Raw genomic sequence first — 19,951 nt, forward strand, 5'->3', positions numbered from 1 at the left:
TCCTTTCCTTTCATATAGATGTAAGACTAATTTTTCATTCTGTACAAATGCCACATGCACCTTATTTCTTATTCGCAAGAATCGAGTGTACGAATTTTCTCATGGGCATCGTGTAGATGATTGTACAAACTTTGCAAGCTTTTTATCGGACACGAAACTCATTTTATATAGGTATAACGTAGCAGTTCTTAAAATTTACGAATGAAAATACACTGAAGCGCCAAAGAAACTGGTATACGCAAGCGTATTCAAACAGAGATATGTAAACTGGCAGCATACGGTCCTGTGGTCGGCACAGTTGTTAGACCGGTTACTGCTGCTACAGTAGCAGGTTATCAAGGTTTGAGTGAGTCTGAACGTAGTGTTATTGACAGATAAATACGTACATGCATTTGCACGGATAATAAGGTGATAGTCAATTATTGCTGATTATTTCCCAAGTAATACGAGAATAATTCATAGTTCTGCGTACTGTGTAGCGTTACACATGATGACCTGTGATACCACCAAGTCGGTGATATAAACGTCAGAGAAAACGCAAATGTAACGTTACTCAGTAAATACCTTGAAAAACGCCATAAGAGATTTCTATCATAAACGATTTACGTCATGTGAACGTAGACTTCCGCGGTCAGAAGAATTTCATTGACGATTTTCGTCGTTATTTTATTCCTCCCTGTAGAGGTGTGAAGAATTAAAGGAGAAATATAAATGATATTTTGATAAGAGCAGCAGCAGACGCTCTTGGAAACCTTAGAAAACAGAAGCAAAGAAAAGGAAAATATGGAATCACAAAATACAGGAATCCATGGAAATAAATAACCACGCTTACAAACAAATAATGAAAAAGTAGGTCCCAGAAGATATCGAGAAACATGAAGAACTGCCAGCTAATTCAGAAAGTAAGCTCACAGAATCACCAACAAGAGAGTTGGACAAGCACCCACAAAAGTTTGATGTTTTTATGGGCGGCAAAACATGGATTTATAATCCGAAACCATTTTCAATGATAAAGTAAAGAACAGTTGGAGATAAAGGTAAAACATAAAGGGCAACATTCCAGAAGAGTGGGATGTGTACCAGCAACAGGTTTCATCCTCTCGCTCCTTTGATCAACGTTCAACGCGAACATGACACTACACTATACATACACCATTCCAGTCATCTACAGTTGACAATACACTTACCCACACAGCTCTCATATTTCCCAACGGGAAGGTAATAGTGGGCGCGGAGGGCACGACAAAATTTTCTAATTACGTTGCTGAACCTGGCCTTGGAAGTCTCCCGACCAATCATGCCATAAGACTTTACAAAGAAAAATGACTCAAGTAGGACAAAAATACGGATTTCAAAATAGAAAATTACTCAAAGTGGGCATTAAATAAGAAACGATAGCACATATAAGATAAAACGAAGAAATAATGAGCTGTCTGAAACAGATGTAAACATGAGAGATCGAGGAAGTGAAAATGAAACCTTTTTTCGGAAGGAAGGAGACGAGGTACTGGCAGAAGTGAAGATGTGAGGACGGATCGTGAGTAGTGCTTGGGTAGCTCAGTTGTTAGAGAACTTGCCGGCGAAAGGCAAAGGTCCCGAGTTCGAGTCTCGGTCAGGCACACAGTTTTAGTCTACCAGGAAGTTTCAAATGAATACATGTTGAAATATTCATGTAAATATGCTGATATCGAAGCTCTGTGGCATTTGATGGAAAGGCACTAGAGAACTCAAACGCAAGAGATACGTTTGTGAAGTCTGATAACAAAATTGTCCATTAAGAGCTGTTTGTAAGAATCACACAAAGATAGTGACGTGATGACGTGATAAGATAGCACAAACAACCATAAAATCCCTACGTCGTTTTAGGAAAGGAAGAGGTCACAGGTGGTATAAAAGAGCTGACATGATAAAAGAGAAACAATTTTAATAGATACTATACAGTATCATTTAAGCTAGTAAAGGGATGAAAGATTTTCAACTTACTTGCAAACAGAGGACTACCACTGTGTGTGAGAAAAATGTGATTACATTAAGACATCATTCTTCCTTCAAATCAGTAACCGGCAACCTTAGTAATTCCATTCATTATCAGTACCATTAAAGATGTTGTTGTGGTTCATCTCTGAGGTAGTTTATCCTGTCGAAATCTCTTCATTTTTGAATAACTACTGCAACCAAAATACAATGAACCTGTTATCTGTAAAGAAGCATTAGTCCCTCCCTACAATTTTTATCCGTCACGGTACCTCTCCCCAAACCCCTCACACACACACACACATACACACACACTCACACGCACACCCACGCACACTTCAGCGCCAGGAGAACTTAACAAATATTCCTTGATGTTGCAGGATGTGCCCTATTAATGAAGCTCTCATTTTAGTCAAGTCGAGCCATAAAGTTCATTTCCACATAAATCGATGTAGTACCATATAACGTTACATCATTCCAGACAAATGCTTTCATAAATGAATTTTTAAGAGTCGATATCAATAAATATCGAGTTTTCATATCATTGTTCCTGTTATTCCCAGCATGAATTTCAAATCTTTTTTTATTTATTTTTTTTTAAATTTTGTCATAGTTAGTTAATTGTCTACACAAATGGTGAAAGTCGTCTATTACTTTTAGCGTCTAATTTCCTAATTTAATTCCCTCGCCATAACTTAGTTTAGTTTGACTACATTCCATCACCCTTGTTGTGCTATTTTTGACGTGCACCTTATGTATACTTTTCAAGGTAAAATCAATTCCCTTCAACTGATTTTCCAAGTCGGTTGCCAGCTCTGTCAGGATTCCATTGTACAAAGACAACCTTAAACTGTTTAATGTTTCTCACTGTATCTCTTTCAAGTGTTTGCCTTCATTTCCTTTACTGCTTCCTGTGCTAGCAGACTGAATAACATCGCGGATAGTTCACAACCCCTTTAATTCAGTGTTCTATTGCTGTGTCTCTTTCGTGCCCTTTGACGGCAGGGTGGTATCTGTACAAATCGTACTCAACTTTTCATTCTATGTAGTTTACCGCTGATAATTTCTGAGTTCTTAAGAAGCTTTAAAATCAGAAATGTCAAAACAGCTTTCTAATTTCATACTCTTATAAATGTTGGTTGGTATTTTTCGATCTACCTTTTAAGGTAAGTGATGTGGGCAGTATTACCTCGTGTCTTCCTACATTTCTCCTCAACCTCCACTTATTTTGCTCCATATCGGTTTCTACCAGTTGTTCCATTCTACTGTAGATAATGCGTGTCAGTATTCTGCGTCCATGACTTACTATGCTAATGGTTCAGCATTATTCACACCTGCCATGTTTGAAGTTGGTATTATTACATTGTTCTTGAAGTCAGATGGTGTTCCACCAGTCTCATTAACCCTGCGTAACAGATGGAGTAATTTCATTATGATAGTTTCCCCTAAAGATCTTGATTGATATGATAATACGTTATCTCCTCAAGATGCCTCGTTTCTGCTTAGGCCTGTCAGTATTCTGTCAAATTCGTCTCGCTCTATCACGCTTCCACTTCATCTCCATTTACTTCCTCTTCTCTTTCATAATACTGCCTTTAAATTTCTTTACTTTGTACAGTTCAGGTACGTATTCTTTCCACCTTTCGGCTTTTCCTTCTACGCTTATATTGTACCGTCATCTGAGCAGTTGATGTTCATACAGATACCCTTGTTTTCTACAAATATTTCTTTAATGTACTTACATGTTATGCAAGCTTCTATAACTTTATATTCATCGTGTAGCCATTTCTGTTTTGCTATTCTGCATTTTCTGCCTGTGTCGTTTCTAAGAGATCTTTGATTTGCTTCATATTCAATCTTTATGTTTTTTCTTTCTTCTTAAATTTAATACCTCCTATGTTATCGAAATATTTCTGCCAGGCTGCGTCTTCTCCGTTATTTATTTTCCTGTTTCTTTCACTGTTCATTCGTAAAAGCTACCCCTCATCTTCTGCTGTATTTCTCTTATGTCTGAGTCAATAATTGCTTAATATTTCCTTTCCTATTTCAATGTTTACGTTTTTTCATCTCATGCTTTTTCTTAATTGCTGTCTGTCTGAAATTTCTTCAACTTCAATCTGCTTTTCAAAACTTATAAATTGTCCAGAGAGGCCGCATCTACTACTGGAAACGTTTTACAGTTTGAAATTTAGTTTAGATATTTCTGACTTATTACTGTGTACCTATAAACGACCAACCTGCAATTCACACTTAAGTGTCACGCAAAGGGTTCGGCGAATAATCTTCAGACTTTTTCACTAGATTTCCATCCCGTTAACTAGCGGGAAAAACCAACTCTTAAATCACTATAATTTTATTACGATGATCATTTCTCCCTTTGTAGCTGGGCGTCAACAAAAGTTTTAGAATTTGGAGAAGGAAGTTGTTGATTCAAATTTCGTGGCAAAACCATGCTGCAATGAAAAAACCCTTTGTTTTATTGATTGCCGCACCAGCTCGCATGTTAGGTCAGTAACACTCCTTTCGTACTCAGCACTTCATGATAAACAGAACTAGCTGCCTTTATTTGATATTTCTCGATGCCGTCCATCAATTTTAAGTTGTTCTTAGTTGTTGTCCCTTGGTGTTTAGTTCAATAGATTTTTGTGATTTGTCCTTTATCCGAAATTTAACGACTTTAGTAACCTGTAGATGACCTCACACTTCCCATCATTTACAGTCAACTGCCACTTTTTGCGCCGTACAGATATCTTGCCTAAACCGTTTTGCAATTGGTTTTGATCTTCTGGTGGCTGTACTATAAAATCTGTTAGTTTTTGTTCCACAGACATTCCTACCATTACTCACCCTGGTTTTCTTTCAAATCTGGTTTATTATTTTTCGGAATGCACCCTTTGCCACATGGCATGGATTTTAGGAAGCTATTGTGCTTCCTGTTAAGAGCAGACGTTCCTCTCTCTATCCCAGTTCCACTGTTTGCAATGTTGTGTGAAGTCGTTAAAAGATATGAGTTATGTTTGAAGTAATAAATTTTTAGAAAAGCGCAGCGAAATCTAATACTGAAGCTTCAGCACGACCGCGCAGGGATTGGGCTTCATCAAAATCTTGATATTCATTTTGCAAGCAGTGATCTTTCTTTCAGTGATTGCATGGAATACAGGGAAAAAACGGAAGTGAACGGTATACCATGAAAGAAACAGTACTGTGGAATCTTTCTCGATTTACTCATTGTTTACCAAAAAGAAGAAGAAGAAGAAAACAGCATAAACTTATGTAAACATTTCCTGGAAGGGGAGGGGCATGGGGAGGTTTAACTTCTCCTCATTCTTAACTTCGTTTCATTAGCAAGGAATCAATATCGAGAGACGATTGGACACGGATGCTCTTGAGTATGCAATAACCTCTGACACGCGCAACATCCAAGTATTTGTACTAGCTAACAGGAAGCTACAGGAGGATGGTACATAGGGTTGGCACACCAGCAAACAGTGTTATTACAGGTGGCTCAGAAGAAAACTAGAAACCAAAAATACCACTTTGGTAAAAGTTCTAACAATTACAACGAATTTTTATTGACCCCCACTTTCCCTGGCTTGCAACTATTCATCCTGCAGGAAATTGATTAGGGCCAAGATGTTAGTCCACCTCCGTAACGGAGAACAATGGTTCGATTCCCAGTACTGCAAGAGAGTTTTGCTTTGTGGGAGGACTGGTGTGGTGTGCACTCAGCCTCGCGAGGCCAATTTAGGAGCTGCTCGACGATTACTAGCGGTTCAAAGGCGAAGAAACCCGACTATTGCCGAGAGAGCGGTGTGCGGTTAGCACGTGCCCCTCCATTCCGATGACGCCATTCTCAGGCGTGGGGTGGCTGGTCGGGATCGAGTGACCCTTACAGGGCCACAAGCCGAACTTTACCCTTACCCTACAAACATACGATCCCAATGTAGGTGGATCATAGATACAAAGTCAAGCCTGACAAAATCATATTGATGTAGATGAAAATCGGTATACACAAACCAGGATATATTAGATCCAGGTATTCGTTTTGCTCAGTGAACTAGGCATTAATTGACTGATGGGATGAGAACTCTGAATTTTACACATGGTCCATAAACAGGAAGCAACAGACTTAAATAGCTTATTGTTTCACACGATATCAAAGGGCATTAAATCCTCTAGTTGATTAATTTAACAAACACAGTGATCATTAACACTTAAAAACTAAATTAAAAACGGGTCCGATCCAAAAATGAAGCCATGTAAGGTGTACTCATAAGAACACATACTATGCACCATGCCAGTGCAGGAGAAATCTACCTTCAGACGCCTTTTTCCGGTGCGTCATTTCAAAGTGGTCAGGGAGGCGTCCTGTGCTATCTCCATCGGGTGGATGCTAAGGGCGCGGGAACTCGTGGTCTTCGAATCCACCAGTATACTGGACGGGTTACTGGTCAGGCATACTTTTAAAGAAAGAAAGAAGTTTGCCGCACCCCGCCCCGTCAGACGACAAGCCAGATTTGAAAACAAGAGTCAACGAAAATTTAACAAGATTTTACACGGAGAAATAAGAACAACTGCCTTGATAATTACTGTTTCATGTGCGCATCCAAATAATTTACATACTGCAGAGCTTATTCACTATGAGGTTTATGGAAATATGGATAATAGAAGCTGCTGATAAGCAACACAAAAATAAAAACCAGTTGTGAGATGGTTCCTTATGCAGTCCTCCAACCAGCTATGAAATATATAAAACAAATATCATAAAAGGAATCCGCTGGATTAATTGAAAGTATGTTAAGTATTACAGGTAAAAATTACGTGATAGGGAGCTGAAACACGTTCCTTTCAATTACACGGCGAACGACTGTATCACCTGCAAACGATTTGAGACTACCGCTCAGAGCGTCTTCTTTATCGTTTATACAGATTAGGAAAAGCAGAGGTTCTGTAACACTTCCTTGGGGAACGCCAGGTATCACTCCCTTTTCACCTGATGACTACTGTCAGGAACTTCGAACTGTGACCGTCCAGACAGGAAATTACAGTCGCACAACTGAGACCATCCACCGTAGGCATACAGTTCGGTTAGAAGTCCATTACGAGAAATGGTATAGAAAGCCTTTTGCAAATCTAAGATACGGAATCAGTTTGAGATCTCCTCTCAACAGCACTCACTGATAATAAAGAGCTGGTTTTGTTTCATTACAAAACCTATGTGGAATTTTCTGAGCTATGGAATCAGTGTGAGATCTCCTGTCAACAGCACTCAATAATAATAATAAAGAGCTAGTGTTGTTTCATTATAGAATGTATGTGAAATTTTCTGACATCCCAGGTCCTTTCCTAGAATACAACAATTTTTCATATGCCTTAAACTTAGTGTTATCAATGAATAAATGGTGCTGAGTGCATAATTTTACCTGATGACTTTTCTTTTCCTTCCAGTCTCACAATCTTTGTTCCTCTGTTTCTCCTTTTCTTCTTTTTCTTGTCACATAACATATCCTAATATGTCTTCACATTGCATTCTGTATACGACATGCTTCTAATATGCAGCGATGAAGATAATTTCTGTATTCCTACTCCAGAGTGTATGACTAAAATGAAACCTGCCGCACGGCATTATCCGAGCGGTCTTGGGCGCTGCAGTGCGTAAGCTTAGGGACTGATGACCTGGGCAGTGAAGTCCCATAAGATTTCACACACATTTGAACATTTTAAAAATGAAACTTCAAAATGTTTAATTCAACACAAAAATAAGGTTTGACATCATTGGTGTAGCGTGCGTACAATATGGGGCATAGTACTGTATTTCCTGGAACTCCAGACACAGAACTCCTAATGGTAAGACATGTTTGCTGTAATTAACAGAGTACTTTCAAACAGCAGTAAATCATGTGGATCGTATGTTCAGGACTGTGTAATTCGGAGAGCTCATAAATTAAGCCATGACGACAGAAACTGTCGAAGACCTTCTCGACGTTGGGAATGTTCTGCTGTGCTGCATTTCCTACAACCTGTAGGGATGTATATTAAGGGAAGGCTTTGATTTTGGAAGATGGTGAGTTATGAGACAAGGGAAGGAGATCAGTACTCTAGCTCAGGGATTCAAGTTAGGTTCTTGTCAGGACCTGAAGACTTATTGTTTGGTAAGTGAATGATACAGGCACATACAAGACGATAGGAAACAGGTCTAAATTTTGTTTCTGTTCTAATGTAGCTCAGTTGAGTCACTCGGTCCGACATCCATCGCCTCTTGCATGTCATCATCGAAATTGGGACTCAGAGGAACTAATCGAAACTAATGGCTTTTCTGTGTCTTCAGACACTAATCTCTTTCGTGGTATCCACCCTGGGAGAACCCTTCTGCGTTTTCACGATGTTCCGCACGTGGTTCGTCTTCTGATCTACTTCTCTGAGTTTCTCTGTCAGGTTAGGCTCATGGTCTCTTGCAGTTTTTGCCTTCTGGTCGCATAAGGGAAAGGCAGTCGGTGGGATAACCTTACCGTTGGCAACCCTCCTCACACGCCACGCCACACATTTATTGTCAGCTTTCAGGTTTCTGGGACAAGTACCTAGCACCAGCAGCAGTATCATCCTGGAGCTTGTCTCACGAACACATACTTGGAGGTCGTCATTCATGTATTCGGTTGCAGAGCCCACCTCTCTTTTATTTCACCATCATCATGTCTGGCTCTTCGGCATTGGCACGTTACAACCCAACTGGGCTGTTATCTGAGTGCAGCTCAAAGTAAACAGTGGCTTTAGTCCTCCAAGGTAGAATCCTCAGGGTCGATTACCAACAAGGAAGGATCTTCATCGACAATCTTCCACAACCTCTACTTACTGACATTCATGAGGTTAAAACCGAGATCAGTTTCCGTGTTCACGTTCCCTGCCAACAACACCTGTTCACTGATGCCTGTCAGTTCCTGTACAACACCTACATCTACACCTACACATACGTACTCCACAAGACACCATACGATGCATATTGGAGGGTACCTCATACCGTTACTAGTCATTCACCGTCCTGTTCCACTCGTATGTTATGTGGGAAAAATGGCTGTCTCTGCTCCTCCCTGCGAGTCCTATTATGTCTTACCTTATTTCGCGGTACTTAGGCGAAATGTACGCCAGTGGAATCGCCTTGCAGTCAGCCGCAAATGCCGGTTCTCTAACTTTTCACTACATTCTTTCGTGAAATAAAGTCTTCCCTCCGGGGCCAATATTTGAGTCCAAGAAGCATCTCCGCCATCATTAAATGTTGGTCGAATCTATCAATAACAAGTCTAGCAGGATGTCTTTGAACTGCTTTGATGTCTTCCTTTAATCTGACCTGCAGGCGATTCCATTCTAAGCAAGTTGAAACCAATAAGCTTAGATTTTAAAACTAATGGTTGGTACTCTGGACAGGTTTATACAAAAATGAATGAAATGAGATTATTCCAGAACTGCCTACTCAAAGTGACAGTTATTATTAAATGTGCACATGGACCAATTACTGCATATGCAATACACATTACTGCCGAATTACGGCTTTCTGGAGCCATTCACCTACCTCTACTAAACAGATCGAGAACGCTATTTTGCTGGAAAGGTGGTTTTTTTCTTGCATCTAGGAAATTTTGAACAAAATTTTTGCCAAATACATTCCGTTGGTTTATAATATTACATTTACTGCAAAAACTTTCTTGATGTCCTCTAAAATGATAGCACTATGACAGCATCACTTCGCCCAATGCGCGTACGGTGGAGGAAACAGTTCCCAGTGTCTGTAAAACCTTGTGGAGACTTTATGAGAGCCCTGGTTAGACCGCAGTGTAGCCCAGCAAGTGACTCTATCGCCCGTTTTTCTGTCGAAGGCCATACCTGCTTCTTCATAAAATGTCAAAACTAGTTACGTGTGAAAAAATCAACGCAAATGAAACTTACAACTGTTATGATAGTGAAATGAGAAGTGCAGAAGGACATACGTTAGCCATGCTCTTTCATAGAAAAAAGTCAATCATCAGTTACTCTTTCATCTGGTTTGACGAACACAAAACATTCATGTCTGAATTGACAACCAGTCCCTCTATAGGCATACTGACATATACCTCCACACAACAACATTAAATTGTGTTTGCAACATTTTAAAATGAAGATCTTACGTATGTTGCTTGAAACAATGACACACACGTGACGAGGACGCTGAAGCTGAATTGTGTCATTACGATGGAACTCATTGTCTTCTCCAAATGCTTGACGAACCTGCAACAGCAAATAAAAAAGTTCAGTCAATGGTACACCGTTTCACAAATTTTAAAAATGTAGTAATCCAATAAAATGGTGCCTTTCGGAAAGTAAAATAACATACAATTCCATAACCTTGAGAATATAAGTCAGTATTAGGGAACTTTGAATTGAATTTCTGTTATTCCTCAAAAAATTTTCATAATTAAATTTTTTCCTCAGACTCAAATCAGCAACTCGCAGTGACAGAAGGCTTCAAAGTACCTTGATGTGCCAACTGTGAAATTCCGAATTGCCAGTAATAATTGTCGAGTTGAGTCTTGAGTATTGTTGAATAAGGTCACTATGTCATTTGTGGTGTAAATAATGCTAGTGTTCGTTGTTACAGATTTTAATGTTTGAAATATATAATCGTCTAATTTACAAGAAATTGTTCTCTGTCTTAGATGGTATACTGTAAAATGTTAGTAAGATGAAAGTAAATGAAAGAAAGATAATTAAATATTCCTACTGCTATTCTGACACCATTTATATGATCATTGTAATTTGCAAACCGTTAGTTAATTATAAAATGTAAGAAACCTTTGCTTCCCCATGCATACATTTAATATGTAAGTGCTAAAATAGCTATAACGCATGTTTTTGGACTCATATTATGCAATAGTACCTTGTGAATATTGCAGTGCTATGAAAGAAGAGTATGAATATAAACGTATAGACAATTCAAGACAGATTATAAAATATAAATTACAGTGCAGTATGAGTGATTTTGCTTACGGACATTTGTGTGAAGTTTTCTTACACTTGTCTGTCAAGATCTGAGAGCTTTTGAACTTCATATAACGTTTCCAGCCAAAAGCCACAACTGCATAAGTAATCATTGTGTGTCTTCAACGCCAAAGGGCAACTACGAGATTGATTCAAAGTGTAGAACCGGAAGTTAATGATTGTTTTGCATCTAGAGCCAAGTTGGAACATAAAGTTAACATATACTGTATATTTTCATACATTGATGTCGTATGGGATACTTTTCTGGGGTAACTCATCGCTTAGGCAAACCGTATTCATTCCACAAAAGAAAGTAACTATATTTATTTGTGGAGCTGACACATGACGATCTTGCAAGTAACTCTTTGAATAGTTGAGAATATTAACCACAATCATATTTAATCACTTATGAAATCTGTTATCAACAGTCCATCTGAGTTTGAGAGTAACAGGTATAGTCGCCAGCACAGCAATGGACGGAAAAGTGATCTGTACTACCCTGTAATGAATCTAGGTTTGGCACGCAGCTAATAAACTCTTTGGTAATCTACCCATGGAAATAAACTGCCCAACAACAACAGATTTCTTTTCAAATGTAGATTAAAGAGCTTTCTCCTTAACAACTCCTGCTATACTATAGCAGAATTCTTGAGTAGAGATAACTAGTCATTTTAAAAAAAGCCGTAAATAGCCAACATGAAGCAATATAAGTATTACTTTTTTTAGTTTGTTGTTTGTAAGTGTTGTATATTTGTGCTGTTGAAACGGTCTACATCAGAGCGTTTATCGTGAATTAGACCCTTGGAACAAATAACTAAATAACAAATTAAAAGACTTTGAACGATCATTAACGATCACTCTCGTGAAGGTGATTTATGATATAGCACCTACTGGATTAACACCACCGCAGCACAGCCTGTCTTCTAAATATTTTGAGGTCCATTCATCAGTGTTATATGTAGAAGCGAATGGAAGAAAACTGTGTTAGTACTGTTATTCTGATCAAATTTTTAATCCAAGTCCAAGAGGTATTGCCACTTAACTGGACAAGACACCGTGAAGCAATGTTACTGAGTGAGGAGCGTTTGGAGAAGCCTCCACATGGTAAACGTCTTTCGGAGCTTACAGATGAGAAGAATGTTAATTAAAAGTAGAGAAAAACAATATACTCATTTTTACGTACTCACAGGTATCATTTAGGCTGTGAATGAAAGATATTAATTTCATATAGTGAGAACTAGTAACGAATTACAAGACCACGGAATAAGACAGTAATACTAATAAAGGACAATGGAAACAACTGATGTATTTTAGTGCCAAAATGAATATCGTAGCCTACAATAAATTTACAGAACGGATTTCCTGTGTTCCCTTAGCTTAAAGCCTTCCTTTATATTTTAACTATGCATTCTATTCTTATTTCAACAAATTTCTCATACTTTTTCGCATATTTCAATTGACTTGCTGCCTATGGAGGCTAAGCTTATTAGAGGGACGGAGAGCAGAGAACTGTCAGCCTAATTCCGCCTTTTTGTCATAGAAGGGAGAGAATCTACGCCAAAGAGAGGCCATGCGTGTGCTACGCTGTCTGCGTCATCGGAAGTAGACTGAGAAAAAATACGTTTGGTACTAACAATGGACATTACATTTTCCCTATAGTGATTACAGAACGGAGCTAAATATGTGATTAATGATAATATCCATGTGTTTGTGTGAAATTAACATTTAAATTCAAGTTACTGACGCAGACGCAATTCATTTTAAGCTCACAGGGAGATGTCCACCACATGAACCATGAAACTATCCTTGCTCTGGTGGCTTAAATACCTCAACAGTACAGACAAGCGTAATGTAGTTATGGAGGAGTGTCTGTAGAGAGGCCTAAATAACTTATGGTTCCCAAAGAGGATCAGCAGACTTTTCAGAAGTTGTAGGCTCAACAGTCTAGATCAGGTATCCAACCCGCAGCTAGCGTGCCGAATTCAGCCCGAAGCAAGTATCAATGCGCTCATGAAGTGAGTATCTCTCACACGATTGGTAGAAAAAATTATATATACTAGAGATTGAAAATACCGCTCCACTTTTAACTTTCTTTCATAATAACTACCGGTCTCGGGCTCTCATAAGCCCATCCTCAGGTGTCCCAACTATGATATGGCCCCCGAGCGCCTCGGTGGACGTGTACTAGGCACGGTCCACATTAATTCTATAACTACCCGGTTTCTGGCCTCTTGGTCGTCTGGAATGCGACGCTGTTAACATTCGAATGTAGGAAATCGATTTCCAGCGCTTGACCTATATTATTATCTTCTTATCTTATATAGAGTTCCACACATTACAGTAGCTTATGTGAATGAAACTACTACGTTGTTCACCAAACACAACATCAGTTCTATGTGACACAAACTCTTTATATGTTTCTGAGGGTGTGAGACGAAATTTACATCCAATTACGGTTCGGAAATTATAGTACATTCATATCACTCCTATAAAATGATAGCAAATTTTTAAACCTATACTCAGACGTCTGGATTTCACATATGCGTGAGAACGAGGCATGCAATTTCCATTACCTCCAACGTACGCCAGTTACCCAATTTTTACTACCTTTTCATTTGTTGGGAAACAATATTTGTAGCAGAGTAGGTGGAGATTATAAGGTGTAATTCTAACATGTGATAGTACTATCTTTTGTGTTATCACGGTTAAGGTGTTCTCGTTTCCGTAAAAGGATCAAAATCTCAGCAACTAGGAAACTGAGAGTTCTTCACACGTGGTTTGATGAATACTGGTGTTTATATAGACATCGGATGTTTCCGCAGAATATCTGAATAATAATCCGACGGATGCAGGGGTGCTTCCCTCAACAAAGTCCCTTATGTGGAATATACATTTGCCATAACCCCGTAAAATTTGAAATGAGCGCAGGTATTTAATTTTACAATTCAGATGAAAACGCTTCCTACTGATTCCGGCGTTAAGTACACAAGGTGAGAGTGCAGAAGACACAATGCAAACATGCTGGTGACGCTTTAACGCTATTTAAAGTCCTTAGATTCACATGTGAAAGTAAAGTCGATACAGCGTAACTCAGTTGGTCTACAGGACACACAAAACTCAAGCGATTCTTCACACAAAACGTAAGTATTTTACGAAGTACATAGCACATTCAACATCTCCAACGAATTTGTTATCCTACAGTCATCAGGGGTTTAACATCAAGTGAACCTGTGTGATAATGAGCTCAGTATTATAGCAAGGAAGATAAATATAGGTACCTTATGGATAGACCTAAAGAGAATAGTTGCATGATATTGTCTTTCTTACAACCTTGGAAGCATTGAGATAGACATGAGCTATTTGTGATTTCGTTTATTCAACATATTTTCTAAGATCAAAGTGTGATGACAAGTGTCACAGATTTGTGGTGGAACATACAGGGGATAGACAAAATAAAATATGAACACCTGTACTTACTTGGGATTGGTTTATTAATAAGGGGTTGGACCAATATTTGCCCATAAAACAGCTGCGATTCTTGTTGGAATACGGGCATATAACGATTGTATAGTCTCCAGTGGAATGTTATGCCACTCTTCGACCAGAAACTCCTCTAAAACCTGTAGAGACTAGAGAGCCGGAAATCTGCACTGTACACTGCGTTCCAATACCGCCCACAATGTTTCGATAACGTTCCAGGCCGGGGGCTGCGACGGCCAGGGAAGGCGCTGCAGTTCAATTGCATGCTCCTCTTACCACGATTGTACTGTCCTGTCTGTGTGAATAGCCGAATTATCGTCATGAAATATCGCGTCATTGTAGAGGAACAACATTTCATGGGGTGCACCTGAATATCTAAAATGTTCACATAATCGTCCGCTAGAACACGGCCTTAGAGAGTAATGATGGGACCGTCAGAATACCATGATAAGACTGCCCACACGATCACACTTCCAACTGCATGCTTAACCGTTGGAATCAAGCAATCAGGACTGTAGGCTTCTTTTGACGTTCTCCAAACGTAAACCCGGCCCGATGTTGCAAATAAGGAAAACGTTCATTCGTCGGACCATATGAAGTGTTTACACTGATCAGCCGTCCAAGATTTATGCTGCTAATACCACGTTTTACGCTTCTTTGCTTTGGTTGTCGTCAATAATGGTTTCTGTATAGCAGCTTGTCCATGTATAATCGCTTTATGGAGTTCTCGGTGGACAGTGTCGATAGATACGGGGAGTCCAAGATGGCTGTTGAGCTCTGCAGTCACTTTAGCGGCTGTAGCTTTCTGTTGATTTGACACAATTCGTGTTAGTGTACGATGATACCTGCCATTTAGTTTTTATTTGCCCCCATTATTACGTTCATACGATGATGTCTTGTCATGTTTTGTGTAGGCTGTTTATGACTGTTGAAACACTTGCTCTTGAAACATTCAATAAGTTGGCGGTCTTGGTTACTGATGCTCCAGCTAATCGGGCCCCCCACAATCTGCTCTCTTTGGAACCCTGTTAGGTTTTTCACTGCACGTCGAGTCGGCCTCTGAATGAAATACGAAGTGTGCGCTACCCGTAAACAACCTGCACTGATGCCTAGTCCGTACTAAACACGCATATTCTAGCGCGACACGAGCCTTACCTTTTCTTGTTGACCGTCAAACAGAACCAACCCATTACTACCACTGTTCACATGGGCGTACCCAGCGAGGGGCAGGGGGGGGGGCAGCTGTAGCTTTGTGTTGATTTGACACAATTCGTGTTAGTGTACGATGTACATGTGTACGATGTAGTGTAGTATATACACCCCTAGAGGATATTCGCAGTTTTTCACTAGTTTACTGTTTTATTTATTTAATCAGAAATGCTGCATGTTTTCTCGGATTATACAAGTGCATTCTTGTATTTTAAATGTTTATTAAAAGCAGTTTTTCACTTGTTTACTGTTTTATTTAATAAGAAGTGCTGTATGTTTTCTCGAGTCCTTGTCTCCTGAGACTGATTTGACCTGCCCCCCCCCCCCCCCCCCTAGTTCAGATCCTGGGGACGCCCTTGACTGTTCACATTAGTTTTCCTATTCACTGTAGATGGTTACACGGCACATCCATTCAGAAGCGTCACAGAAAAGAGAGGCGAATTAACTGTCGCAAATATACATTACTTGTTTCCACAGGTTTCTAAATAATTTCTGATCAGTGCATGTATAATTTCTTCAAAAACATGCTTGCATTGGAATTATTTTGCTGGCCAAGATTGCGAAGTATACCAGATGGGATTGAGAAGATTCTTTTAGAAGTCTGAAAAAGCATTTCACAGTAGGACATGGTCTACAGTTCGTTTACAGACAACTGCATCAACCTATGGCCAGTAGCGCACAGTTAACGTAGCGCAAGTACCATGCCTGTATGCAATAGACTCCCATCACAGTGAAGTATATACACCCTCAAACCAAGGTAACATAGTCGGCCGGAGTGGCCGAGCGGTTCTAGGCGCTTCAGTCTGGAACCGCGCGACCGCTACGGTCGCAGGTTCGAATCCTGCCTCGGACATGGATGTGTGTGATGTCCTTAGGTTAGTTAGGTTTAAGTGGTTCTAAGTTCTATGGGACTGATGACCTCTGATGTTGAGTCCCATAGTGCTGAGAGCCATTTGAACTGAGGTAACACAATTTAACCTTCGTACCACATCAACTCATCCTACTGGAGGACAGCAAAGTTCGTTATACTAGAATGAGAATGTCCATCATCTCAACATGCATCAACGACAGACGTAGAGATCACACAGTGTCAAATGATTTGTAAATAATTTATGATGAACATGAACTTGCATTGGCCTGCAGTAACACGACTGAGTCTGATATGACAGTCAACTGTGAAGTTAGTTCTTAAAATATCTTAGTCCTTAAAAGACGTGTGGTCATTGTGATTGAGTTAGCAGAGTACTAGTGGTTATTGCAATAGCAGTGCTGCTAGATTCATTCCGTAGGTTCAAGCTAAACGTCCACTGTAGTACAGTGAAATACGGTACTCTTTTGGTGGGTGACAGAATTATTATTAACTCACATTGAATTTCTTCGTAGTTGTGCCTAGAATATATTCTAATGCTCAGTCTAGCAATGCATTTTTTAAGTATTCCACACATAAATAACATTTTATCTTATACACAAGGCGTGAAACGTCTTTAGTGGATTTTCAAATGCAACATCCCCAGTGGATTTTCAACCACCACTCAACCCCAAGTGTCCAGCTTTCCTTCTCATCAAGGACATAATGGAGCAACACGCAGAATTTTCTCCAGGAAAGCCCTAGGGTACATTGGAGTAGGATACACTGAATCGCTGGCATATTATTCACGTGTAACATTCCATAACAATAAAATCTCTACACATGCTTAATGTCATATATACAACATAAATCACTTATAATTTATGTGAGGAATCACTTAAAATCCCCTTCCTTTTCATAGGAGGATTGACTGGAATTTCGTGGGAGCTGCAGACCAACTAACTAGTTATCTAATGATTTTACTTTAACATATGGACCTAAGGACTGTAGGATGGCGTTAAAGCTTCATAAGCATGTTTTCGTTAGGTCCTCTGCTGTCTCACCTTGTGTGCATACTTCGGATGAGGTAGAAAGCGTTTTCATCTGAATTACAAAAATATTGAAAGTCTTTATATAACCGCACTCTTTTCAAATTTTACGGGGGCTCTAGCTACCATACATTCCACACAAGAGCTCTTCTTGAGGGAGGAACGTCTGCCTTCGTCAGATTATTATTTGGAATATTGTGGAAGCATCTGATTTCTACGTAGGGTGAACAATAATAAAATTGTGAAACTGTAGTGACGGATTCCTGACTGGAAATGGAGGAGAAGAGGTCCTATTAATACATAGACGGTGTGTGTGCAAAGACAACAATTCTTTCCGGAACACAGTGCAGAGCTCCAGCTTATCCACGTAACAACAAATGTTCAAAATGGCTTCCATTGGATTATAGGTTATACGCATAGTAGCGGTTGTCATGCAGGATACACATAGCTGACCTTATGCTTACACCATATTGGCGGGTCACATGCGTGGCAGCTTGTAAGATGGTTCATCACAATATTCTGTGGAACCCAGTCCGCCAAATCTGGTGTACGCACAGTTTACCATCTCCCTGCACGCTCGTCTGTCTGAAAGGACGCATGATCACATAAACGCCCAAAATGGGCCTGAAATGTTGTGTGCTGTGGTTGGTATCCGTGGTGTTACTTATTTTGTTATTGCCGTGCTACCTCTTAATTGTTTCTACCCGCTTGGCCAAACACAAACATCATTTCTGCTTCTTCCCAACATAAATTGCGGATCATTCTGCTGCTTGCAGCAGGCTACGTCAGGTACATACTCTGCAACACACGAGGGACACACGGTACTTGGTCAGAGAACTGTCATTCCTCAGCGCCATCAAGCATGGCAACGATGCATTTCTGGACAAATGTTCATAGAACCTTTTTTCCTGCATTTCCAGAGAGGAATCTGTCCCAGCAGTTTGTCGGTTTTGTTAATGTTCATCTTGTATAAACAGCAGTATTCGTCAAAAAACATGTGACCAACTCTGTTTCCTAATTGTTGCTGTTTTGTGCCTGTAGCAGAAATGGGAATACTTTAACGTCATAACTGAATGGATAGTACTTTCAAATGTTAAAACTGTACTTACTAATTCCTACATGTTCTGCTAGTATGCTGTTCCCCATTAAATACAAAAGTAGCTGAAATTGGGTAACCGGGATGCTCTGAAGCTAGTTGAAACTGATGCCCCGATTCTTATTTACATGTGAGACCGAGATGTCTGAGCATAGGTTGAAAGGTTGACTGAGTGATGTGAATGTCCTACAATATCCGAACCGGTTATACGACGGTTGTCCAGAAAGTAAGTTCCAATCGGTCGCGAAATGGAAACCACAGTGAAAACCAGAAACGTTTCATTTGTAACAGTTAGGTACACCTTCCACGTAGTTCTCTACATAGTCGCCGCTCCCACTTCGAGTGTTGTCTTAGTGTTGTATCAACTTTCCATTATCCTCGTCGTAAAAAAACAGCCACCTGTGATTTCGGCCAGTTATCTGCACTGGTTTGCAGCTCATTATCTGTGGAAAAATTTTGTCTTCATAGCCAGCGGTTCTCGTGAGCAGAGAAGAGACTCAGGGGGTGCCAATTACGGACAGTACTGTGGGTGATGAAACACTTCTCATAGGAAACGCTGCAGCAGCGTCTTCATTGCCCCTGCAGTGTGCGGCCGAGAACTGGCATGAAGAAGGAACTGCTCAACAGTTGTGTAATGTGGGCTGCATCACACAGGCGAAATCTCTGACCAGGCCCTCGTACTTGGCTGGAGACGCTATTCCCTGCGCATCTTTACGTGCTCACTGTTCAGTCAAAACTGAAAAGAGCGATCGACACGATCGACGGGCATACTAGCGACACTGCCCAACACGTCTGTGCAAAGCTTTACTGGATTTTCCCAGTGGTTTCCATTTCACGACCAATCGGAACTTACTTTCTGGACAATCCTCGTATACCTCCGGAAACCTATAACGGGTTCGTGTCATGTAGAACTGATGTTGTATTTGGTGTGCAACGTAGTAGTTTCATCCTCTTAAGCGACCATAATTCATGGCTCTCTGTATAAGAGAACCTTGGTAGGTAAATATAGGACATGTACTGGAAATAGATTTCCTACATTCGCATGTTAACTGCGTCGCATTCTTGACGACTAAGAGGTCACAAACCTGGCAGTTATAAAATTAATGTTTAACTGCAAAATCATGACTTCTTAGGCATACATCCGAATGTTGAGTCAGCTTATAAAGGTCAGCGGCTGTGTTGGGCGCAATAGGCGAGCGTCTGCCTGCATTCAAAGCTATAGGCAGCGGTGCCAGCTGCTAGACGCTTTGTAATTAATAGTATAACACTGCAAGAAATGAAATAAAATGA

At 40.0% G+C, this 19,951-nt stretch overlaps 1 protein-coding gene across 1 annotated transcript in view; it reads right to left on the reverse strand.

The window, feature by feature from the left end:
* Positions 1-19,951, reverse strand: part of LOC126101102 (odorant receptor 43a-like) — a 69,947-nt gene that overhangs the window by 36,933 nt on the left and 13,063 nt on the right. Inside the window, exon 2 of the mRNA XM_049911776.1 lies at positions 10,131-10,230. Within this exon, the coding sequence (XP_049767733.1) occupies positions 10,131-10,230 (100 nt within the window). The remainder of the gene's footprint in view (positions 1-10,130; positions 10,231-19,951) is intronic.

This window comes from Schistocerca cancellata, chromosome 9, assembly GCF_023864275.1.
Source record: "Schistocerca cancellata isolate TAMUIC-IGC-003103 chromosome 9, iqSchCanc2.1, whole genome shotgun sequence".
NCBI classification, from domain to species: Eukaryota; Metazoa; Arthropoda; class Insecta; order Orthoptera; family Acrididae; genus Schistocerca; species Schistocerca cancellata.